Raw genomic sequence first — 25,248 nt, forward strand, 5'->3', positions numbered from 1 at the left:
TAAACATGTTTATTGATGAGTCTTTTGTTGCTCAATTTACCAGGAGAAAGTAACAAGTGTATATGTTTATCAGGGCTGGTTCTGGAAAGAAGGATAGTTATGTGGTGTTGTTACAAGCTGGCAGACTTAAGGATACCCAAATGGTACCTAGAATTAGTTTCTTTACTCACCATGGCAACATGCCCTCCATTCCCCAGCATACCCTGCTATTGCTGCTAAGGCCCCAGCATGCTACTGGAGGAAAAGTCATGAATTAGTTGGTGGTGGTGGAAAGATTTCCTTCCTTCCTTCCTCCACTCACAAATGCTTAGTGCATGCCAGCTTTGTGTTAAGCACCGGGAACACAAGGATGACTAAGTCCTCTTTCCTTGCAAGCAGTCTGCAGTGCAATTTGCTACAAGCTTGGCTATGCTGGGAAAGGCCTCCCAGGTGACATGGGCTTTGGCGAATGAAAAGGAGTTTGGGGAGAAGAATATTCATTAGAAGGAATGATATGTGTGAAGGTAATGAGGCAGAAAGGATCATGGTGCCTTTAGGGGAAGAATGAGAAGTTAGCATTGACAGAATCTAGGGTGCATGCTGGAAAGAAGGGCCCAGGTTTTTAGGGGTTTAAATTTGAAGTCAAGATGCTTGATTTTTATCTTCTAGGCAATGGGAGCTACTAAAGCAAGGAAGTGAAATGATCATACTTGCAATTTAGCAACATCCTTGTGGTGGCCCTGTGGAGGTCTGTAGGATTGAGGAACTGACTCAGTTATGTGGAAACAGTTGGGACCTTGCTACTCAAAGCATCCTCCGTGGAGCATCAGCATCAGCATCAGCATCACCCAGGATCATGTCAGACACGCAGACTTGTGGGCCTCACCCAGTGGGACTGAATCATTTTAATGAGATTCCCGGGTGGTTTGTATGCACGGTGAATCTGAGAAGCCCTGATTCAAGAGTTACCCTGACAGCTCTCACGGCATTCATGGAGGCCCGAGGGGAGTGATGGCCTGACCTTTCTTCTTCTCTTATACCACAGATTCAGGGACCATCCCATGATCTTTTTAACACCGTTTTTGAAAGGCTGATAGAAATTTAAAAAATTTTTTAAGTATATTTAAATAATTTGAGAAATTCTATCCTTTTAAGCCATGGCTTTTCAAAACATTTTAGCGCTAAACTGTTAATTTGTGAATGGGTTCAGGGAGGCACACACAAGAGCCTATTATCTCTGTGCTATTTTATTTCTTAAGCTTGGTGACGGGATGCAGATGTTTATATATTATAATTTGCCATTTTTAGTAGGTTGCAATATTTTACCATTCAAATTCATGAAATCTTGATTAAACAGTAATGTCTAGTGATCTACAACAGGAAAAAGAGCAAGAACCGTCATCCAAAATGGTATCTCAAGACTCATGTCAGAGGTGGGAGTAGAATCTAAATGGTGGTGATAGTATTCATGTAAATGGCAATAGTTACATTTGTTGAGTGTTCAATAAATACTATTTTGCAATGTGCTAGATACTGTTTTAGGTGCTTCATATATAACTCACTTCATGTTCACGGTCATTCTAGGAAGTAGGACCTATTATTTATCTCTAGTTCCTAGGGATGTTTTCATAAGTGAAAAATTTAAGATGTCAGATACTTTGCCAAAGGCCACAGAGATTGCTGGGGAACTAGGATTTGAACTCAGTTCATGGAGATTCCAGGTCTAAGTTCTTACACACTGCACTATGGTGTAGTATGCGTCCACAGCCTCTCTGCATAAATAGATATTGATATAAGAAGACTGAGAATGAAGGATTACAATAAAATCAATGTACTCTTTTCCGTTGGCCAGGTCAGAGAAAAGCAAATATAATACATTTTTGGCCTTGGAGTGACAACTCTTTTAGTATTTGTTAGCTGTCTGGTGCATATCTGAACTTGGGAAAATGCAATTTGGAGCTAGAAATGAATGATATTGAGAAAAATATCCCATTTGAATTTAAAATGTGGAGAAGTCCATTAACATAAAAAAACCCCCAACTATATGAGAACTCTCCTTGAAAAAACTACACCACAGAAGCCCCCCTTTTGCTGTGACTGAACTCGTAACCATCCTTCAAGACCCAGCTAAATGTCTTTTCTGCTGTGAATCCTATCCCCATTTCCGAGATGAGGGTCACCTCCCTTTGCTTTCATCCCCTCTACTTGTGACAGTATCTACTTGTGACACTCATCGAGCGTTGCTGTGCATTGGACATGCTGTAAGCACTTTACTTATTTCATCCTCTTCCAGTAGCTGTCTGGATAGTTAGTTACCACTATCCTCATTTTACAGAGGAAGAAACGGATGTATTTCGAGATTAAGTAACTCATCTGACATCGTGCAGTTAATACTTGTATTGAATTGTAGAGCCACAATTCAAATCCCAGAGGTCTGACCCTGGAGCTGGATCCTCATAACCACAGAGCTGTCTCCCTCTCTTGTCACATTGATTCAATTGTCTTTTTCCTCTCTTCCCATTCTTTCTAAATCATTCATTTAAAGTGTGGAGGCTATCCTGCGAGCTGGGTGCTTTTTCAGTGCTGGGAACTCATAACAAACAAAGGTGCTTCCAGTCTAGGCAAAGGTGGAGGGCAGGGTCTCTAGAGAGGGAGAACCGCATAAAGGCAGGCCTGGAAGGGAGCGCACACAGTCCTCTCCAGTGCTCCTGCAGGGCTGGAGCCTAGAGTTCGCTCAGCGGAAGGAAAGGCGAGTCTGAGCTTGGAGAGCTGAGCAGTGTCCAGACCGCAAACCTTCTTCTCAGCTTGTAAGGAGTTTGGGTTGCAATTTTACTGTGAGGGTAATAGGAGCCACTAAATGGTTTTAAGGAAATTGGAAAATGTTGATTTAAACTATATTCATTTACATATTGACACTTAATTAGTGACTTTAAAGAAAGTAATCAGCCATTAACTTCATGTTCAAAAAGTCTCATTCTAGAGGTTTTTAAAGAATAACAATGAAAGACATTGGGGAAAAATAACCAATAAAACGTAACACTTTATTATTATTTATCTTAGAAGGAATTCACCAAAGGCTTCATATTATGCTATGGCATCTTTAATTATAAAAATAAGCAAATAAAATAACTTGCATCTGTCATTACCATGATATGTTTCATAACCTTTATATGCACATGGAGCTTAAAAATGTAATTTAACAATAAATAATGACATATACCAGATATGCTCACTGTTTATTCCAGTACTCAGCCAAAAACCTAAATATCATTTAAATTATAAATACATAATGCAAATATAATGGCACAAAAATGTCTAAAGTGCAACCAAATCACAATAGAAGAATCATGCAAACTGGTCTAGGTCAGCCCCCGAATCACTCTGTGCAGCAAACACAAGACGAAGCTTTGGAAGTTTAAGGAGAAGTTGGAGAGAGTGGGATGGGAAAAGAGAAGCAAAAAACTAGCAACATTGTGAGAACTGCTTCTTTCCGTAGGTGTAGATATATGTATTATAGATACATATATAAATATTATTGTGGGGAGAAAAGGGGTGGTATCACGGTTTGAAGAGGTCACAGCAAAGAAGAGAATCTACTGGACTGAAGTAAGAGAATTTTGCTAGGAGTACTCATGAACTACTTGTCGCATTGGGGTCCTGGCTTAGTGGGTTTGTGAAATGGACACAACACACAAACTTTAATAGCTTTTCTGGTTTGGAGAAGTCAGCCTTGCCAGGGGGTGGGGGACAGGCAAAGGAGGGAAGGGAAAAGTCAACTTAGAGTATGGTCTACCTGATTTCCAAGAGGCTAAGGCAGTATCCATATGTTTGGGGACCTGGGGATGGGACAGTTCTGAGTATAAAAATGCTCGTAACAATCTGATGTCAGCACGCTTAGAGGCTGTGTGGGGACAAAGGCAGCAATGCTTGTGCTGCTGCTGCTGCTGCTGCTGGGTCTGCTGCAATTGCTCTTGGTCCTTGAGCAGCACATTACTGGTTTTAAAGGCTTTATGGTAAAGTTGTATTGCTTTTCATTTTTCTGGAGATGTGCCCTCCCGCCTCCCACGAGGATCCCTATCACTCGATTTGGTCAAATCTTGAGTTTAGCCTAGTGAGAGTCAAGCACCAATAGTTTCTACCTAAGCGAGTTTGGAGTGGCCCCTACAGTCCTACCCCTCCTCCCTCTTCCTTTCTTGATATTGACCTTTGGTGGGCAGTGACGCTCATAAGGGACTGTTAGGTTCAAGGACAGTGACCCTGAGAAATTACTGTTGTTCATAGATAGGTTAATCATTTGGCTTTGGTGGTCGCCATCTTGTAAACATCATGCCAGAAATGAACAAACCACCAGCTCTTTTTTCCCTCTTTCTTTCCCTTTTTTTTTTTTTTTTTGCGATCCTATAGAGATGGTCCAGCTGCCAGGACTACTTTGGCAGGCAGCGTGCTACAGGACAAAAATGTAAGAGGAGTCTATTAAGGCTGGACAGCCCAGGATTATTTATACCCCCTCAGCCCCAAGTCCCCCAAGTGAAAGACCCAAAGGCTGATTGACTCATTCCTGATTGATTTAATGGAACGTCTCCCACCCTATCATCAGTTTGCCAGAGTACCAGGCACCAATGAAAGGTGGTGAGTCAAGAACTGCCACTTCCCAAGGTACAGTAGGCCTTATCACACTCTAAGTGGTCTAAGCCCAAAGGGATGCTCTTTTTGGTTCCTGTAATTCCCAGTTGGATGTGACAGAGCTGTTTCAGAACAGGTCTAAGTCAAGAGTAGCCTCCGGGTTGAGGTGGGCTGGGAGATTAACATCTTACCTGGGGTCCTTCAGATAAACCTGTTGGTTTTCCTATCTCATACAGGCCCATCTTAAGTTTTGATGTTGAGTAAAACTACTTCTACCCCCTTAGTTATAAAAAAGGCCACAAGGAGCATTTATGTGGATATCTGGAAGTAAGATAGTTATTCCATTCCCAGGAAAAGAAAAATAAAGCTAAGTTACAAAACTAAATCTATATGCAATAAAGTTATTATATACTGCTTTGTTTAAGCAGAGTCCTCTGGAATTTATGTACAGTACATTAGTTTTCAGCTATTTATATTCCACAGTTAGACCTTAAGATTCTCTGGTTTTAAGACAATTGTTAAAGATACTTTTAAAGCTCTGAGCAGTTACAGTACATAAAGATGTTAGCTTTTTGTTTTTCATTAGATGCAAGAAGATGCAGGCTCAAAGCCTGGCTGGAGAGCCAGGCTTGAGCAATTTGGTAAATGTGTTGGAAAGGAAATTAGACATTGGAGGATCAAGACCATAAGACACTAGCTCATGAGAGATCAAGAATTCAAACATGACATTCATATTCGTCCATGGCCAGCACAGATTCATAACACGAATTCCATTCAACATCTTTATGAGCATTTAAGACATGCATTTAAATTAAGTTGCTTCTTATCAGCCTAACTCTACCGGGGCAACCATTCTAAAGGGCTCCACATCTTCCAATTACAATGACTGGGGAATTACATGAATGTTTTGTGTTCGAGAGTAGTTTGAGGGGAGCTGGGAAAAGACATGGTAGAAGAAAGTGATAAAAGAGGGTGCTTTCTCCTGAGGAGAGGCAGAAAGATCACACGTATTCTGTTTGTGGGAACGCCGCCATCGCAGAATGTTGGGATATTGATTACAGAAGCCTAGTTTCATGCAATTTTCTTTAAGGGGGATAGAAAATAAGAACTACTTAAAAAAAATCAAACCAGGCACAGTACACTCAAAGTTGGTGTGTGAACACCCTTCAAACGATCCTAATTTGGTGAGGTTGTGAATGCCTCTCCCTGGTTACGCACTCTCGTGGGAGGTGCGTTTGATGTGGGAGGGAGAGGCCACCTCACCTCGGAGGTTCCTGAGGAGGACTTTCAGCTTCTGTGGCTCATTGGTGCGCCTCCTGTTGAAGTCACCTCGCGAGTGTGTTTGGGCACAGTGATCTGTCTGCAGGATGTGAAAGAGACTGGCCATGTTGGGTCCAATTTTCTCCATCAGGCTGTCTCTGATTGTGCTGACCGTGTCTTCATCACATTCCAGTAGGCTTCGGACAAGTCTGTTATAGTATCTGTATTGAGAAAGAGGGCACGTGTGACAATCATTCAGTGAGAGCAAAGCAAGACCCAGGCTTTCCTTGGGGCTCTAGCCAACACCTGTCCCGAATGGCCAGACCATGCAAACACAAACAGTTCATCAGCTGAAGGTGGCTGTTGCGTCTAATCTTTCTGCAATGTCTTCTTAGTTTGGGTGCATATGCTTCCTGGATTTATCACGCAATGCAAGACAGCTCCGTCTTCATGTTTAGAATCTCCGTCAGGAGATTTAAATCATACTTTGAATAGTAGGCTGACAGAGATGTCTAAAATTCTTAGAAACAAAGCATCATAGAGCTAGATGGGATCACAGAGATCATTTAGGGACTATTTCATCATCTCATTTTTATAGAGAAGAAACTAAGCTCGGATAGCTGCAGAGACTTGTCTCAGTTCACACAATGGGATAGTGGTAGAAGCAGGACTAAGTCAAATACAATGAGGTGAGCCCAACACTTGACACATGAATTTGCAGTTATTTTCGTGCTTCTTGGCACTTTTCCTTCTTCTTGGTGGTGTGTGTGCAGGTGTATGTGTATATGAGCGCGTAACTCTGACTAAACTATTTTCAGAGGAGGCCCCTGTCTTCAGTATCTCGTGCATGTTTCTCTTCTGTGTAATTTTCCCAGCACACGCTCAGCTAGCCTTGCTACCGGCTATGACTGACCCCATTTTCAGTCTTCCTTCAATGGTATATTGTAGTTAGAGGGCCAAATGCCAGGCAATGAGGACATTTTAACGGAAACAATGGTGGTCTTCAAGGATTCATGTTTCAATAATTCCAAGAAGCCTTCTCCCATTGCTCTAGCTTTTCTGGCCTCTTCCCTTTTTGGACATTTTATAGATATTTGGTGAGCATCACACAAGTCAGCATTTGATGGTTTGGGGATGGTTTGCCCTTTGTCTCCCAGCCCCATGTGCCAGCGTCATCGGGCTATAGTGCCTGCTCACTGTCGATTTCTGGATTTATTTTGTGGCCACTGAGGAAATGGAGCTTTAAAAACATAATTCTCTCCAGTAACTCGTGATTCCCAGAAGAAAAATTATCTGTAGGTCTGGTAAATTTTACAAAAAACCTTGTGTTTGGTATAAATTGCCTTCATCTTTGGTGCAAGTTCTTTAAATATCCCCAATACTGCAGCTAAGTGTTATGGCTCAGAAAGGATTAAACTGTCTGATATTTATAGCATAGAAATTACTCGTCCTGTTCTTTGGGAAGACAGTTCAGGTATTTTCCAATTTGAGTTGGGGTGCTTTTGCTCCATGTTGAGGTGGCGGTTGTCAAAACCCATTAGCTCTGTGTTCACGAAGAAGAGACTCTCCTGATGACAGTGATCTGTAATATTTAGATGGAGAGACCTTTCCTCTGAGGAGCCCAAGGGTCACTTGGGCCACAAGATCTTCCATGAAAAGGAACCTGTTTATTTTTAACTCACACCTCACAGAGCACAGGATCAAACATCTTTCTAGAATAGCTTAACCCTCCAGAGAGGTCCTTTCAAGGATGTTCAGTAAATAGAGTGGAACATGTGTAATGAAGCAAAGCGGTCACCCTTCTGGGAGCGAGCAGAATGAAGCTGGGGCCTGAAAGAGAAGTGCCGTGTCTGGGTCTCGGACACAGTCCTGGCTCTACCCTCCCACGAGGGAGGATTATATCCAGCTGTTGTTAAAATTGGGATTCTCTGGCACAGAAACACATTTTCCAACCCTTTGGAATTATAAAGCACATGAGTCAAAGCAGATCTCACTTGGATGGGGAAATGGGGAGAAAAAAATGGTTTTGGAAAAACTGAGAATAAAGTACTTTGTACCAACAGCTTCAGACATCTACACACCCACGTAGACCCCCCAGGCATCGCTTTACTCTTGAGTTCTGCCAGGACCTTGGTCCCCTGGATCTCTGGGTCTATTGCACCAGGTGATTAGATTCTAGAGAACAGGTTTCTGACCCTTTACCCCACTGGCCCTCAATAAGCACTTTATTACATAGAAGTTAACCCTTCCACTAGAAAGAACTATTCACACCAGATGACCTCCCAAACGGGCTAGAGAAGATTGTCTTTCCTTAGATCACTGTTGAAAAGAGCTCTTGTCCAGACGAAGACTAACACCAGTAAGGAAACTAAGCTTCTGTAGCTAGCCTTGCCTCTCAAAGGCCAGATGTGCCCCTCTGGCCCTATTTTGTCAAAGCACCTACTCCATCTCTGAGGGCTCCTACCGTTCCTTTGCTTTCTCTGCTGGCCCAGATATGACACCTGTTCTTGGTGTTTCTTGACGATGACCTTGCCAGCCTGACCACTCTTAGTGACTCCCCCCAAATCTACCTTAGCTCCTCTCGTGGAGCTTCTCTCTTTGAGCTCTCTCAAAGACAGCTCCTTAGACCAGTAGATGTCCATGGCTCCGTTAGCAGCTCCTCCAAGTCTGGAAAGCTTGTCAGGCTGCCTTGATGTCAACACCATAAGCCAGAGTGCGCAACAGGTTAACCCAGTGCCTTCCACTAAGGGCTGGAACTTGGCATTGACCTCTGAGATTATGCGGGTTAATGAGACAGGCAATTTCCTACCTATAAATCACTAAGTGAGATTATGTAGGAGATTATTGTCTTCAGCAAAAGTTGGCTTGGCAATTGTCACATATTTATTGTACCAAGTCTTGATGTTACTATAGCTATTGGCAAGATGTGCCTTCTCTCTGAGGAGAGAATGTACACAAATTGAATTACTGATCATCATGGGGCACATTTATTCAATTCTTCTTGGTATTCTATTTTTGGATTGTGGATATTTCCTGCAGGTTTTACTGGCTGCCATTTTTGAAGTAGAAATCAAATAACTTGGCGCAAGGCCACCTGAGTTCTAGGCCCAACTCTGGTCATTCACTAGCTGTGTGACCTTCAGCAGGTCACTCCCTCTCTGGGCCTTTGTTCTTTAATCAGTAAAATGAGCCAGTTAGTCTAGATAACCTCTATGGTCATCTCCAGCTACGGCAGGCTATGTTTCTAGGGATTTAATACCTATATTCTTTCTCAATTTAACCAAAAAATAGTGCAACTCTGCTTAAGGCGCATCCTTTCCAGAAAGAATTAGAACTACTTAAGAAGATTCCTTTCTTCATCTTTTTGGGGGGTGGTGCGATGTGCTGCAAAGATTTGGTGGGCTAAGTGTTCCGATCACCCAGCCTGGAAGGATCTTTTAAAGCATATTTCTTTCTTCCCACTTTGAAAATTCCATCACCAACTTTTTTTCTTGGTAAAGAACAAGATCAGATATTCTCCATAGCTACTGTTTCAGCCATGCTTCCCCAAATACACATACTGCCCAGGAACGTTCTGTGTGAGGTTTATAAATAGTCCTTTGTTTCCCTTGATCAATATTATTCTTCTGTTTCCTGTTCCCTATCCATGCCCTAGAGAGCTGGAAGCTTCGTCGGTTTTCCCACTCTGGATCTGGATTGGTCTAACTTCTTCCCAAGCCTCACACTGCCCAGCCTGCCCGGGTCAGTTTTGCCTGACTCCCTCATGGTTAAAAGCGTAGATTGCAAATTCAGCCAGGGGACACTCCAGCTATCCTTTCTCTTCTAAGTGCATTTCTTTCATGGAAAACTTCCTTGTTTTGGATCCTGGTCCAGTCACAGGCTTTTGGATTCTCCCAGGCCCAAATCTCATGTTAGATAAGTCACAGGAAGGTGGAATGAACCTGTAACTACTTCCTTTCGCAAATCTGTGCCAACTGGCACAACTTAGCTTGTCTCTATAGTGGGACAGAGGCTGGGAAAGCAGGATGTTTCAGAGAGCTAGGAGCTTAAATAGAGCAAATCAAGCCCAGCATGGAACCGGAAATTGCCACAGTTCTGAGCAGGAATAATATTAGCCAGTTGAAGTGAAATAATTGAAGAAAGGTAGAGTTGATGGAAGATTCTTGTCTTTATGGGGTGGCCATTTTTTCCCACTTTCCTAATAGGTGTGATTCCCCTATGATGAAAGAGGAAGATAACAAGACTCCTTGTGACTATTTTCTAAAGGTGGTGAAAAGAAGGCGCCTATTGAAAGGAATAATGCCCAGAGCAAAAACTGTATTACTAGTCTCTTCTTAGATAGGTAAGATCACCAGTCCAGAATCTGTACCATCCTCTCCATAAGACCTCTCCCTTCATAATGGAAGATGCTCCTCAGTTGAAATAGATTAGTATTGCCTCAATATGCCTTAATGCCATATCATAGATCCTGAGTTGTCACAGGATCCTCAAAGATTGAAACTTATAATAATGGCTTTGCTAACATCCCCCTACCTGCCAGCTACCACACAAACACATACTGTGTCCCTAGCCCCTGTCAGATTAAGAATCCCTTATTTCTTTTTCTTATGGTGAAAGAGTCTTCAACAATTAGCCAGGTTTTTTTTCTTCCCAGATATAACAAGAATCTTCACTGGAGAATTTTAAACCAAGGTCAACATAGAGAGTCAGGCCATTTGAGATAAACGCTTGATTTGATTTTCTTGTTCTGAGAAAATCAGTTAAGGGTCCCTGACAGAGTCACTTCCAAGGACTGAACAAACGATTTTTATAAATTGACATGAGGTCCTGAAGAGCACCGATCTGTAGTTAAGAGTGAATCAGAAACTTTACAATGTTTTAATGTCAAGGGCCTTAGCCTTTCCCCAGGAGGAGCCACTTTCCCTGTCTTCCAGGTGTGTGTATGTACACAACTAAAGCACCGGGGACTGGGCTGTTGCCACTGTTCGAAGAAGAGTGGCAGCACCTGGCTAGGATTTTAATCAGTGTTAGCTCTCATGTGGTTGCAGTAACACGAACAGGACTGATCTTTGTGAATGTGTGCAGATTTGGCTGGAGAGTCAAAGAATCATAGCACTTCAGGACTGGGAGTCAGGTTTTAGGCTGTTGGGCATCACAGTGGGCTGAACTTGACCCATTGCACTGTCCCTGCCATACCTCCATGCTAGCCCCGTCAGTACCTCTCTTAAGCTGACCACAGAGGGGGAAGCCCAGGTCTTGCTGGGAACCTTTCTAGGCCATGGAATGAGGATGTCAGCCCTCTCATGTATTAGGTGTTCGCTGTTGACTGGAAAAGACAGTGAGCCAGGGGCACAGAAAGGCAGGATGGTCCAACATTACTGCCTCAGTGGCTCCGCGTCATGTTAGAATACTAAGATGAGAATGCAGTTTGGGGGTCACCAGAACAGGATGCCATCACTGGACAGAGGAATGGGATAACACAGGCCTGGAAGGGAACACAGGAATCATCCAGTTCAGCCATTTCATTTTTCATAAAGGAAATCTGAGTCCCAGCGAAGTGAGATGGCTTGCTTTGGGCTACCTAGCAAAATATCTGATTGGGCTTGGGACTGGCTCAAAATACATGCAGATTTAAAAGTCTGCATTATGACATTTGACCAGGGTTATCACAATGGGCAATTGGTCTGTGCATAGTCATGATTTCAGCCAAATTTGATGTCGAAAGCTTGTTTCCATAAACTTCATAATTCCCTCAGGCTTATAGCAAGACACTGACAATGAAAACGCACCCAGGGACGCTGCAGATGAAGCTTTCTATTAGCTGCATGGAAAGACTTTTCCTATAACAGTAAGAAAAAAAATCCAGGCTGCTTAAGCTGTCACAACCAATCACAAACATATTTTTCCTGCAAAAGCTGGGAAGACTGCAAGCTAAAATAAGCGCGTGACCGTGGTGATTTAACCCCTTCTGGGTCTGGTTCTGCCAGCCAACCACCCCCCGCCCCCTCCTCCCTAATTGCAAAAACGTGGACTCATTTCGTACCTGTTGGAGAAGTGATTGGGGAGCTGGACGACTTCAGTGAAGGCTTCAGGGTTCTGCTTGGCAACGCTGCACACGTTCAGCTTGCTGTAGCACTCCTCCTGCACCTCGGCAATCATCCTCTGGAAAGTGGAGCACCTCCGAATGGCGAGGAAGACCTTCGACGTGACCCCATTGGCGATGCACTTTAAGCTCTCTTTGACAAATGCTTTTCCCTACAAAAGAAGGGGGTAGGAGGAAAAGCTTTAGCTCCAGCTGACAAGAGAGTACAGGGCATACAATATGTGGGACTTAAGGGGACTTGCTTTGGCACTGTATCACAGCCATCTGCATGTCCTTGCAATGAGAAAATTGTGTGCTGTGGCCAAGATAAAAAAAAGGCCCTACCCTTAGACTACCTTGAGAATTGAGCTCCACTGTAATGAGATAAGACAAGAGAAAGGAAGAGATGAAGCATAATCCACCAGCCCGCAGCTTAAAAATAGCCAGCAGATGGCTTTGCATTATTGGGATTGAGACTTTGATAACTCAAATCAGAAGCCGGAATGCTGGGTCACACAGTGAGAAGAACTTCTTTGTTGGAAGAACATTTTTACTTCCCCTTGAAGAAGCAAAGATTTGCTGCTCATCACACCCCTCCTCCCCTCCATAAGACAGCCTGTGTCAGCGTGCTGCAATCGGGCATTAGAGTGGGTGGGGAGCGTCTTATACAGAACCTATTTCCTGGCCAAAAGTGCGCGTGTGTGTACACACGTTGGAGATGAGAATTTACAGTGGGGAGGCTGAGAAGCAGAGCTGGTTCCCTACAGGACTGGTTCCTAAGAACAATAGTCTAACACACTGTTAAAGACAAGCAGCCCGCGGGAGCAAGGGTCAAGGTCTTATTACCTGAGTGTCAAATTTAGCAGCGCTGTACAAGAAGGATTTACAGATGTCGTACATCCCATCGGTGTCACAGGTGGAGTTTTCCAGGCATGCAAAAGCCCCACAGCCAACCTGCAGAGCACTGTTGAGGCAGCGAACCACTTCAGCTGAAAGAGACAAATCCATACAAATGGGTCAACCAGAGGGCGGTCCGGAGGGGTCAAGGTGATGTAGTGCAAAGTCCAAGGACAGGGGCCAGTAGAACTTATCCTAGAAGTCTGTGATGGGGCCACTAGACAGACCCATTCAGAGGGGGTGGGGGTGAGAAAGAGTGGGGAGGGGCGGATCCCTTCTGCTTATAAGAGCCAGAGCTCACGAAGGGGAGGGAAGGAGTTTCCCCTCTGAGATACATTCTCTTGGTGGCACCATTACAGACAGTTTTGGTGGCTAGAGAAGCAAGGTTGGAGTCTGTGGAAGGCACGAGCTTGAAGCAGCTCCGTAGGATCAAAGGACATCCCCTAGAGCATGAGAGCATGGGAAGGCAGAAGGCAAAGGCTGGGCGTCAGGTTCAGGAGATGGAGGGGCCAGGGACGCCACTTGGCTCCTGAAAATGCACTCCAGAGTAATAAGGATGGAATTTTAGCCTAAATGGCATAGAAGAATTTGCCAGGAGTCCACTTGGAGACCTTTCTGATTTAGGGCTTTTAACGTGCCTTCAGAGTGCAGAGGGGAATCTGATCCATTCATGGTTCACCCCAACCCCCCACCACAGGACAGCGCTCAGAGGTATGCATAACCTCTCTCATATTAAAAGCCATTTTTTTCAAAAAGAGAAACACAGGTGTGGAATAATAAGGCCGAGGCACCGTTTGAGCAAGACTGGAAGAAAACCGCAAAGAACTTGCATGAGGCTTTCTACATTCTGGATAAGATCTCCCATAAAAGTAATTTCTCTCCTACAGAAGGGGGGTGTTCTGGCAGGCAGCTCGGCAAGAAATGATCTGCAGCCTTCATACCATAGGATTCTCCTCTGAGATCAAAAGCACGGTTCGGTTAGGCTTCCCCTCCCCCCGGCCACTACCCGCAGCCTCTGGGATGTTACAAGTCATTTCCCTAATTATATATTTCCACGGGTTCAAATTATAACTTTGCTTTAAGCAGTTTTAATATGCATTAGGGTTGCTATTGTTTTAGGCAAGCTCAAATTGTGAATCACTGCATCTCTATAGCAACTAAGTACAAAAGGAAGTGAAGCAAAGCCCTCCTCTCGGCAGGGACCTGTGCTCTTCTGAGGGGAGCACGGTCTGCAGCATTTGGACACCTGCGATCCCATCTTTGCTGACAGTTCGGGGAGAGAGGGCAGTAACGAAAGAGGAGCAAGCTGGGCCAGCGAAGTCAAAAGGCAGAGGTGTCAATGCCGGCTTCCTAAGGACTCTTTTCCTTTAGAGGCCAAGATAATACACAATTAACTGCTCCAGGAGTCAGGACTAGAGTGAGACCTTCCCCTTGGAGAAACAGCTGCTATGTTTCACAAATACTCTTTTTCAAGGGCTCTCTGGCCAAGGGCTGCATGGGCGACTGAATGGAGCCGGAGAGAGCTGGGAGGGAGAGAAGGAGCAGTGTTGGGAGTGGGATGTGTAGGGTTTTCTCTGAATCTGCCCTGGATTTGTCAGACTTGAGGGTTATGGTTCCGTAGATCAGTCTGCAGAGGGAGCTTTCTGTGTGTTCTCTGAAGGGGTAGGGAAGTCAAGTTATAGGTTCCTAGGGTGAAGGAAGAGGGACAGCATCAGACAAATCATGTCTCACCTTAAGATTAGCTTCAGCTTCTCGAAAGTATAGAGAGCGCTTTGAAACATGCCAACATTCAAGCCTTTCCCCCGCCCCCTCCCCCCTAAGAGGGTACGTGCCAGATTTCAGGCAATCAGGCTAGGCTTATGCAATGAAATACCCTCAGCAGAGCGCCCAGCTTCTTCGTTAGTTGCATGCAATTTATTAAACAAAGGAGCTCCACTTCCTAAGGCTATTGGATTACACTGGCAGTTTATTGCCATCAGGCATGAAGCACATTTATTATCAAGATCAGCCGTCACAGACACAGTTGCAAAAGCGAGAGGCAAATGAGGACAGCTCTTTGGGGGAGAAACCGGTCCCGGGTTTGCCGCTTACCTGAGTTCTGGGCTGCCACCCGGGATTTCCTGGGGCTCACAGAATCATTCTGCTCCGCCTCATGGGCTGCAGAAGCACTGATCACCAGCACCAGAAGCACTGCTGAGTTTTGGAGCATTCTCTGAGAAGTTTCCGCTAAGTTGTTGGGTTTTTTTTTCCTCCCCCCCTTTCCTCTTTCCCTCTCCCGGCTTGAGTGAAGATGTGGATCTGGATACACTGAAAGCTTAGGTGAGGATTTGATGAGGGTTTTTTTGCTGCTGCTGCTGCTGCTCCTGCTGTCGCTTTTGCTGCTGCTGCTGCTGCTGCAGTCGCCGCTTCTTGCACCTCTGGCTTTTGCAAACTGGGGGCCCAAGAGCTGTACCCAGGGATTTTATAGCCGTTCTTATCGGTCCTCAGGATCAGGGACCAATCAGGTCCCTCAACTGGTCTGGCTAGCCAATCAGAGGGCACGCTCATTGGGCTGGAGCTGTTTGACTTCTTAGAAATATTTTCCAGCAAATTAAAAGTACCTGCTGCCAATGTTTTATGTGTGTGTGACTGTGTGTGCATAGATGTGTGAAAAGCTATTTTCACGGAATTAAGGGATAACTTTGTGTTGGTTGAACTAAAGGAAACCCATATGAAAATCTCAACAAGGTGCTTTTGGAAGTCTGTCCCTCCTTTTCTAAAATGAGCTAGTGGGAGGAAGCATGCAGCCTCGGCAGCATGGGGAGTGTGGTCTCTCTGGATTCTGATTTAACCTCTTTATAGCAGTTTTACAGTAATTTTAACAGCATATCCTCCATGTTGTGAGTACGTGCACAGCACCCCCCTCCCCCCCCCCTCCCCCCCCCCCCCCCCCGTCTTGTCAGCATATACAGGTTCACAGGTCTGGGAGGCGTTTTGGTTGTATGTGGTTATCCTGAGTTCTCACTCACATGTAGGAGCCCTGGGAGAGGAGCGCATATGAGAGGAAGGGCCTGGGATACGGCAGCTCTGAGCTGTGGCCTCAGTTCCCTATTGGTTAGCTCCATGACCCTGGTCAAGTTCTTTTACCTTGCTCAATCTCTGCTTTCACATCTGTAAGATGCCAAAGTTGGAGTCTAGCATTCTCTATGCCTATAAAACCATGATTCTCTAGTACCATAAATTAACCTTGACTCCATCTTTTTAGTCACCAGCAGGATTGCAAACTCCAGGAGTGTTAGTTGCTATAGGTACACACATGCACAGCTACACACACTGCACTCAACAAAGAGACATCATGAATGCCTGAAAATGAATAAACTGTGTATTCTAGCCCAGCAACGTCATAATCACGTTGAAGCAATAAGCTGGTCGAAGCAAGACTAAACTTGCTGGGTAAACCAGTTCATTTCTTGGAGGGGAGGGGGCAGGCAGGACTGGGGAGAAGGGGTAGGAAAAGACCAGATGTGTAGGAGAGGAGACTGATAAGCTCTAGACTTAATGGGAAAATTACAGTGGCATCACAAATTGTGCCTAGTGTAGAAGCCCACGCTTTCTTATAAGCGGGCTGTAGGCAACACTGAGGCTCGCCCCTAACTGGTGAAGGAGGCCAATGACCCAAGAGAGGATTTATCAAGGTAGAAAGGTGGTCATTAAGGGCTGGGGTGAAGTGAAGGGATTAAGAAAGAAAACCTTTAAAAATCGTCAGGAAGTCAATGAGAAAGGGCCACTGGAGATTCATACAGACAGGGGCAGGAAGGGAATAGAGACAGTGGTTTCAGTTTAAATCCTAAAATCGTCAAAGGTTGGAGAAAAAGAGTGCCAACTCTATTAACAACAAACCAAGAATCAGCTTCATATGTGTGTGGGGAGAGGGCTTGCTGAGTGCTTATAGCTTTCCTTGCAGGAAAGGGTTGTTTGGAAAGCATGAAATTTGCTAGAAAAAAAACTAGAAGGAATAGAGGAGAAAAGAAATATCTAAAGGAGAGAAAGGGAATGTTCAGATTTCCATTACATAAGTACCTTTCAATTTAGATAAACTGACAGTATCGGTATTTCTCAAGTACCTTCTGGATGCTGGGGGATGACTTGGGGAGGAAAAAAGAGAAGAGATATAGAAGAAGAAAAAGTAATATTTCTTGACGTTGAGGAGCTTGCAGTGAAGTTGGGAAGAAGGTCAGCCTTGGTCACATTTCCTAAAGGCTCAGGATGTTGAGGCTTTGTTTGGTAGGAGAAGGGCGTGGTCAACGTTGGCTAGAGATGTGGGGAAAGATCTTCAAGGAAGGATCAGTGCAGGAAAGATGTGAACTGCTGTTATTGCTTTTTAAGAATTTAGGAAAGAGCCGGGATGTTTCATTTTTTAAAAAGTTTGTGTTCTGGAAAGCTCAGAGGTCATTTTTCTTGCTTTAGGCAGGGGTGGTAGATGTATGGCAATGCAACACAGTAGTTCAGTGTTCTCTTCTAGAAGGAGGACAAGAGGACAGATGCATGTGTTTTCTTCCCGAGGATCTTGATTTCTGTTCTTCAGCATTCTCTACCTCCTTAGTCATTTTTCATTGTTAAAAGCAGTGCTGTTTGTTTCTCCTGCTGGATGTGCCCCATGTTGGTCTCTTGACCTTGTAGGATGATGACTTACTTCCCACCACCCACATTCTTTTTCCCACTCTCTGATGCTCCCACCAGACAGTTGCACTCCAAATGTCAGGATGTGTTTTGTGTTTTCTCTGATGTTGATTTATTCTGCTCATTTACTATCTTGTGCCTGGAGGCTCATTGCTGGGTGTGCGAAGTGTCTCACTGCGACAGATAAGCTGTCATCTGAAGAAATCCAATAGTGGTCAGCCACATGGGTTTGCATGTAACTAGTGTGAGCATCAGTGCATTTGAGAACGTCAAAGGAGGGCAATGGCATCTAAGTAGAAATGCCCACAGTAAAGTTTCTTCCCAGGAGTTCAAGGATGTCTGAATGTCCACCATCCTTGTGCTCTGTCTTGGACTTTGGTGTGGCAAGGGTAGAAGAGTCTTGGAAAGTCTGGAGGTGATGTCCAGGTCCTTTGTAATTTCTCCTTGGTCTCTTGGGGGGTATGAGAGAATATAGAGTTTGAATATCAGATTTCAGAGTTCGAATTTTATCCCGTAAGCAACAGGGTGTCATGAAGGGTTCTTGAGCAGGAATTGTTAAATGATGTGTTGCAATTAGTGTTTGGGGAAGATCTTTTGATCATACTTATGATGGTTTGGAGGAAGAAAAGAATGGAGTTTATAAGACTAGTTGTATCAGTTTGTGTTGATGAGGTCCCAGACAATGATGGTAGCAGTAGAAAAGGAAGAGAGAAAAAATAAGAAAGAGATTTTAAAGAAAATGGAAATTATCAATTAACTTAAGAACTTTATTGAAAAAAACTTTTCTTCCAGTTTGATGATAATGAAGATAATGTACATTAGAGTTTTCCCTTCCCCGTTTAATGGTTATGATTTTTAGTTGACTATCTAGTGTCTCCGTTAGGCAGGCACTTCTGGCCTTCTGTTAAGGTAGGAAACTTACCTAACAAAAGGACTTGACTGTGCTTCAGGTAGCTGAGGAAGCTTCCCAGGCCTGGCTGCAGGAGTTGGAACGTGCCCCTAGTGCAGTGGGTGGGTGGGGAGGGGGGCCCTTGCCTCCCGGAGCAGGGAAAGTGCAAAGAAGTGGGTGGGAGAAGCTGCCAACACCTAAGGCTGGGTGATGATGCCCTGGCTGTGCCCGTGCAAGGCTGGCATGAGTTCAGTGAGAAGATTAAGCCAAACATCTCTGGGGCTTTGTTGGATTTGGCTAGCTTAAAGCTAAGCGGTGAAGGGCTCTTTGCCATTTTGGTGAGAGGAGCCCAGGAGCATGGTTTCTTGGAAAATGTTTCTTTTCTTGTTAACAGAGTGCAAGACCATCAAAGTTGGTCTGCCATAGTGACCAAGATTAGAGTGTCATTGTCATTTTTCTTTGGGAATTCTGGGCCTGATGGCACTGTTGGACTGTTGAGTCATGCCTTCCTAACTGCAAGAAAAAGGAGGAGGAGAAGAAAAGGAGGAAGATAAGGGGAAAAATTATTTTCTTTTTTATATAAAGATGCCAGGTTTTCTCTGTGGACAGTTTCAAATTCTTGAGTGAATCTTTGCCTTTTTGTCTCTCTTTGATCGCTTTAAACTCTGCCAAAGAAAACAAGTGAGAAAATACATTGAGAGCAAACCTCCACTGGTTTATGGAGGGTTACTGAGCGCCTGGCACTAGGTCAGGTGTTGTGGGAAATTCAGAGAAATGGTTGACCTTTTCCTGTGCTCCATGAATTCCCAAGCTAGTTCTTAAGACATGAATGTTGTATTTGAGGAAGAATATTTGTTTTCTGGAAATATAATATGGCAAGTGGGTTGGAATAGAGTTTACAGGTTTGGATTCAATTAACACTTACTGGATGCCTATCTACTCTATGCCGGGCATTATCTGTGAGAAAAGAACCACTATCCTCTCTTCGCACAGGAAGAGCCCGGGATCCAGAGAGAAGAATGGCTTAGCCATAGTCATAGAGCGGAGGGTGAAGCTAGGTCTCGGGAGATTTGCTTATGGTAGAAGTAGCTCTGAGTTCTTCACTTGTGTGACCACTGCAGTGGTGGAGGGAGTACGCATGCCCCTCTGGTGGGGCTGGGGAGGAAAAAGAAATAGACAGCATGACCTCACGTGTTTAAACCGGAACAGGCAAGTTGAAATTAACATCGGCTCCTGTGAAGATTGACTTATTCCTTCAGGCACAAGTTACGATGTCACTTTATATCGGGGGGACAAATTCATAGCCCTAGGGCAGCCTACAAATCTTCAGGTTCACACAAAGCTCCTGAAACAAGTACGAAGAGGACATGTGTGTCATTGAATCTCATTACCAATAGCCCTTTGGAAGACCTAAAGTGACATTACTCTGTTGAGACACATGAGGGCGCTCGAACCAACCAACGAAATATTTCTTTCACATTAAAAAAAAAGTTGTGAATCCTGGCTGTGTTAGACTGGCCATTGTTTCAGGCCATCAGGATGCTTTTTAAGGGGATAACTTAACGTTTGTTGTCTAGCTCATTCACCTGTAACTTAGCTGGTGAGCTTGCAGACTAGCATGGTCCTACATATTTGGAAGTTTTGCAGTACATAGCATTCGGTATGCCATCCTATCATTGCCTAGTAGGGAAATAGGTTGCAGGCAAGTTTCTTAACTCTTCTGCCCCAGTGCTGAGGATGGATAATACCTGTACCTGACTGTGGAGGGCAGACGCGAGGATGCATCAGATAACACACGTGTTACTCTGAGCTCCTTGGTTTAAAACAGGGATTCCATTTCAAGGTGCTCCTCGTTAATGAAGGAAATGAGACTTCTTTGACCCACTTTTCTACTTAGCAGTCTTTCTTCCAGTGGTGTGCAGACAGAGGTCAAGGCTGAATAACTTTTCACTTGATTTCTGACAGTTTTTCCTGCCTATCCTACTACTTGGAAGTCTCCCAGGGGAGTGTGCGAGGTCGACCTGGGGGCAAACTTGTGCATGTGTTCTCTCCTCCTGCTTGGTCTTGCCCCAAACACTTTCCTGAAGAAGATATTTGCAGTCTGTTAGATGTAGGGACTGGTGTGGGGCGGGGCAGACCTGTCACACCGCACACTTCTGAGGAAGCCTCCCCGCCCCCCCCCATCCCGAGCTCGATGCAAACCCTTTCAGCTGGCGATCAGGGCTTACCACTTGGAGCCAACTAATCCACGCATCAGTGTGGACTCCTTACGCTCTCTGTACCTGGCGTGGTGCTGGCACTGTGAAAGCACAGACAGTGCAGCATGGGGCAGGATGTGGAGGCCTGGACCTGAACACGAGGCAGCAAATGCGCCGTGTTAAACTGTGAGCTACAGTGAGTGAGACCGATGGATGACGCCAATGAGTTCGTGAAACAGAAATTTAAAAAATCCGCTCCAACAACCCGCGCTGAAGCATCATGCTGACATATTTAGCCTAAAGCCAGCTTGTCATTTGCAAAATGCTGTCCAAGTGTAAAGAAGTGTCTTGCAGCCATTCCTGAGTGCTAGACAAGTCTGTTATTACTAGTTTATTGGCTGAAAAAGGGGGATGTGGAGAGGGAGCAACCTTTATACAAAGTCACCTGGCAAGTCAGCAAAGGGGCCAGACCAGGAGATTATAGATTTCTTTACTTGATGTTTGGCAACCCTGCCAAGAAATTTATTGTGGCAATTCAAACGCATTTTATAATCAAGTTGCATTTAATATGCTTTAGGCTAAAGTGCAATTAAGATAAACGAGTTCCTGGCTCTGGATGGGTCTCATGGGAGTATCAACATATTCCGACTACTCTATCAGAGTAATAAGTGCAGAATGCAGAGTTAGAGTCTACACATAAGGGTTTTATAATGGTAGCAAAAATGGTCACCAAGTGCCATTTCATTTGCTTTCATGGAACACGGTTTTTGCCAGCTGTTTGGGAAATAAAGTCTCCTAGCCCTTTTAAAAATTAATTGTAAGGAAATTCAGTGGAATAAATGGAAATCCAAGTGTAAAGGAAACACGCTCTGGCCTCAAGGCAAACATTTTCTTGAACATGTCATTCTGCACTCTCTAGTGACAATAATAGGAAGGAGGAGGAAGAGAGAGAAAAAGTTACAGCTTGGGAGGAAGTGGTGAAATACTTAAGGGCAAAAATGTCATCAGGGGAGTCACTGGGCTAAGTCAGAGAAATTTAGCTCAAAAAAGTATGGAGCGTAGAGTATTATTCTTTTCATAGAACAAATTTTCATTGCTTCTTCTCATATTTGTGCTTATAATAATTTCTTCACATAGTTATAATTGATTGTCTTCACTGTTTCTCTTGTTAGACTAACAAAGGAAGGGCAGTTTCCTCTGTGTGCGTGTGTGTGTGGTGTGTGTGTGGTGCGTGTGTGGGTGTGTGTGTGAGTGGGTGGGGGGTTATCCTTCATTTGGTGTTTAAATCACTGACAGCAGACTTTGGAATACAGAAAACAATGGGAAATGAGCCACACTGTTAATCAAATGTTAGAAGTGAGAAAAGAGTATTTCCTAACATGATATTGCACAAACCTTGAAAAATAGATTGATTTGAATAAAGGGTCAGTGTTTTGGGCTTTTTAAGTCATAGCTTCTCTCTCTCTCTTTTGCCTCCAAAGAAGTAGAGAAACAAACTAAGAGTTTAGACTTATTCCATGATCCAGATGTCTTCCCAGATCGTAGATAAGCGTGCGTGGACACGGAGTCATTTCTCTCAGGAACTCAGTTGTTGTCCTCATGCACAAGCTCTCGTCTCATCCAGGCTGCCACTGAGCGGGACGTGAGGCACTGCCGTCCACGGGAACGAGGCTCTGAGGATTTGTACCTCTCCTTGTGTGTCTCCTTTCAAACAAATGAAATTTCTGTAGAAGACCTTTAGAAGCTGTGAGATTTTCTTTCAGTCCCTCTCAAACCCCATCCCCCACTCACTCCTTAAAATGTTGCCTTTTGCCATGAATTGGAAGGAACCACTGAAAGCCCAGAGCTCCTTTTAGAAGCAGTGAATGCGAAGCCATCAGCTGTAAAATAGGTGCCCTGAATGGCTTTTCACAGGGAGGGGTAGGTTTACGGAGAAAGAGCTGTGCTTGCTGCAGGATTCTGTGGCTATTGCCGGAAAGGATTTGCTACATGGTTAAGAATCCAAACCCTACTGAGTCCTTGGGCACCAGGGGCTTATGGACGGTGGGGAGGGGGAAGCCCCCAACCTACCTCACTATTCAGTGACTGAATCTGACTGCTGCTCTCATGCCAGAGGCTTGGTTTATAATTTTGGTTCTTAATTGGTTGGGACTTCTCCAGCTCCTGGGTATGTCTGTGTATACATCTTATGAGTGTATATATATGATTTAAAGGTACGGCCCTTAGCAAGCTAACCAGTGGCCTTTCTAAAATTTAGCCTCTCATTCTAATGGAGCCCCTGAATCACAGCATAGTCAACATGTTAGGATGCACTCACATTCCACAAAGAGTATATTTTTATGTAATTATATATCATGTGTTGAACAGCAGTTGACCAGTTGACACAATGTTACATTTTATAGATGTTTACTTAAATATCTGTTTCAGATTTTTGCAGTTTTCTTATTGTATTTTTTCCTTTTGGAACCAGCAAATTTTCTCCCCGGTTCTCAATCATCTCTAAGCCTTGAAGAGCTCCTAGATGCTGGGCATCATCCTATAGTGCCTAAAGAATAAGTTGGTTCTGAGCTTTGGGTTTAAGAAGGAGTTACCAGACAGGACTAGGAGACCCACTCATTGGAACCAACATTTCCTGGAGTCTGTTCCAGGAGGTAACAGTCTTATGAAATGCACCAAGAACAGAGAACCCCACGCTCAAATCCATTTGTGAGAGGGAGTGGTTTGCTATGAGCATCGACATGCTAAAGTCACCCAGAAATCCTGCAGTAAGAAAGCTTTTATTGTTTAATCCAATGCTTCCCAAATGTATTATTCAGAAAGATTTTTTAGAAGTAATACTATTAATATCGTGCAGGAATAGTGTTCCTAGGAACTAACTTTGGGAAATGCCTGTTGTAAGCCAATTAGCTCCCACTGACCCGCTCTGAGGTTACCTTGGTTCTGCTCTGGACCAGCTTTTGTCCCTGCAGCCTCAGGCTCCTTTCTTTACAGCTACACTCCTGATTGGATCTTTACTTGAGTGTCTATAGGGCTTTAGGTGCTTGACATCTCATTTAACCTCCATAACAACAGTGTCACACAGGTGTTATTATGCATATTGTACCTACAAAAGAGAGTGCGGTTCAAAGAAGCAGAGTTATAAAGAAGTAGTGTCTTCATTCAACACTGGGTCCTCCTGACTGTCAAGTGCATGATTCTAACCAAAGGCATTCTATAGAAGAAAGCTAAAAAGCTTCATTCAGATATAATATATTTAGGAGAACAATAGAAAGACTGTGTTTCCCTTTAGGTTTCAACTGAACAAAATCTTCCAAATTGCCTGTTGGAGCAGAGCAGGGAGGCAAGGAGCACAGGCGCTCCCGCATGGTGTTGTCCTCCAGCCTAGGAGTGCTCACTGTAGCTACGGAGGGTTCATGGTTGCCAGGCCAGGCTGCACCCAGATGTTTAGGAGTGCTACTTCCTTTGGAATTTCTTTGCTGCGTCCGTGCATCTGTCCCGTGTCCGTCAGTCATGCCCCCCCACCCTGCCCCCGCTTCTTCTAGTATCCCCCCCTGAGTTTGCTGCTGGTTACCCAAAATACTGCAGCAGAAGATCATCTGGGTCGCCTCTGTCTGTGTTTCCTTTGTTGTCCCATTGAAATTGTTCTTGCCTCTTGCTAGGGAATGGCTCAATCTCTGATTGAGGGTTATTTTCTTGTCATGAAAAAAGGGGAGGGGGAGCACAATGGCTGCTTTGACGAGGCTGGGAGAGCTCAGTGGTTTCTTGGCTTTCTCTCTACTTAAAGAAAAGACTTTTAGAGTTGCAGCTATTACTGCTGTTCGTTTGAGGGGTCCCCGTTCCTTGCTCCTCAGAACTGCTGTGGGAATTCTAAGCTTAGGCTTTTCCCCATTCGTATGTAGCAGAGTGGGCATCTACCTGGTAAAGGTTGCAAAATCTGATTTTTTAAAACACCTCTTTCTGAGAAAGGCATCTGTGTGCCGTCTAGAGTTAATTCTCCATTAGTGAGGGCTTTTGTCCAGCCCATGAGGCTGTGTATCGTTACAGCCTTCCCCTGCCTCTTTCTGGGGGTGTGAGTATGGAAGGGACAGAAATTTGCACGTATATGTTTTCCAGGCTTCATAACTGTAGGAAATGACAAATTTAAAAGCCAACTTATTGAAATAGAAAGGCTTATCCATGTTATTTCATTTTTTTCTCTTACACTATTTCTACGCCAAGAACATCAGCAGGGATAGGGGAAAATACGTGTTGTTAAATACTGCTTAGGCATTAGACATGTTATGAGGGAAAAGGTCCAACCCCATTCCTATGCATACGATTATGTTCAGACCTCTGTTAATAGCATGAGTTTGGCTAGGTGGCCGTTATGGTAGTCCCTCCTTATCTCCTGAAGATAAGTTCCAAAACCCCAGTGGATGCCTGAAACCACGCGCGGGTAGCACGAAACCCTATATATGCTATGTTTTTTCCAGTGTACACATAGCTATGATAAAGTTTAATTTATAAAGTAGGCACAAAAAGAGATTAACAACAATGACTTCTCTTTGGCATGTCCGAATTGCCAGCATCACTTCTCTTGTGCTTTGGGGCCATTATTAAGTAAAATAAGGGTTACTGGAATATAAGCACTACAATACCGTGACAGTTGGTCTGATAACCGC

At 44.2% G+C, this 25,248-nt stretch overlaps 1 protein-coding gene across 1 annotated transcript; it reads right to left on the reverse strand.

Moving 5' to 3' along the window:
* Nucleotides 1-2,999: 2,999 nt before the first annotated feature.
* Nucleotides 3,000-15,276, reverse strand: STC1 (stanniocalcin 1). The gene is made up of 4 exons (XM_001493195.5): nt 14,933-15,276; nt 12,791-12,933; nt 11,906-12,117; nt 3,000-6,083 (listed from the first exon to the last, which is right to left on the reverse strand). Exons 1-4 carry the CDS (start codon nt 15,048-15,050, stop codon nt 5,813-5,815), a joined length of 744 nt encoding a protein of 247 aa, XP_001493245.1. The 5' UTR covers nt 15,051-15,276; the 3' UTR covers nt 3,000-5,812.
* Nucleotides 15,277-25,248: the final 9,972 nt, after the last annotated feature.

Source organism: Equus caballus, chromosome 2 (genome assembly GCF_041296265.1).
Source record: "Equus caballus isolate H_3958 breed thoroughbred chromosome 2, TB-T2T, whole genome shotgun sequence".
NCBI classification, from domain to species: Eukaryota; Metazoa; Chordata; class Mammalia; order Perissodactyla; family Equidae; genus Equus; species Equus caballus.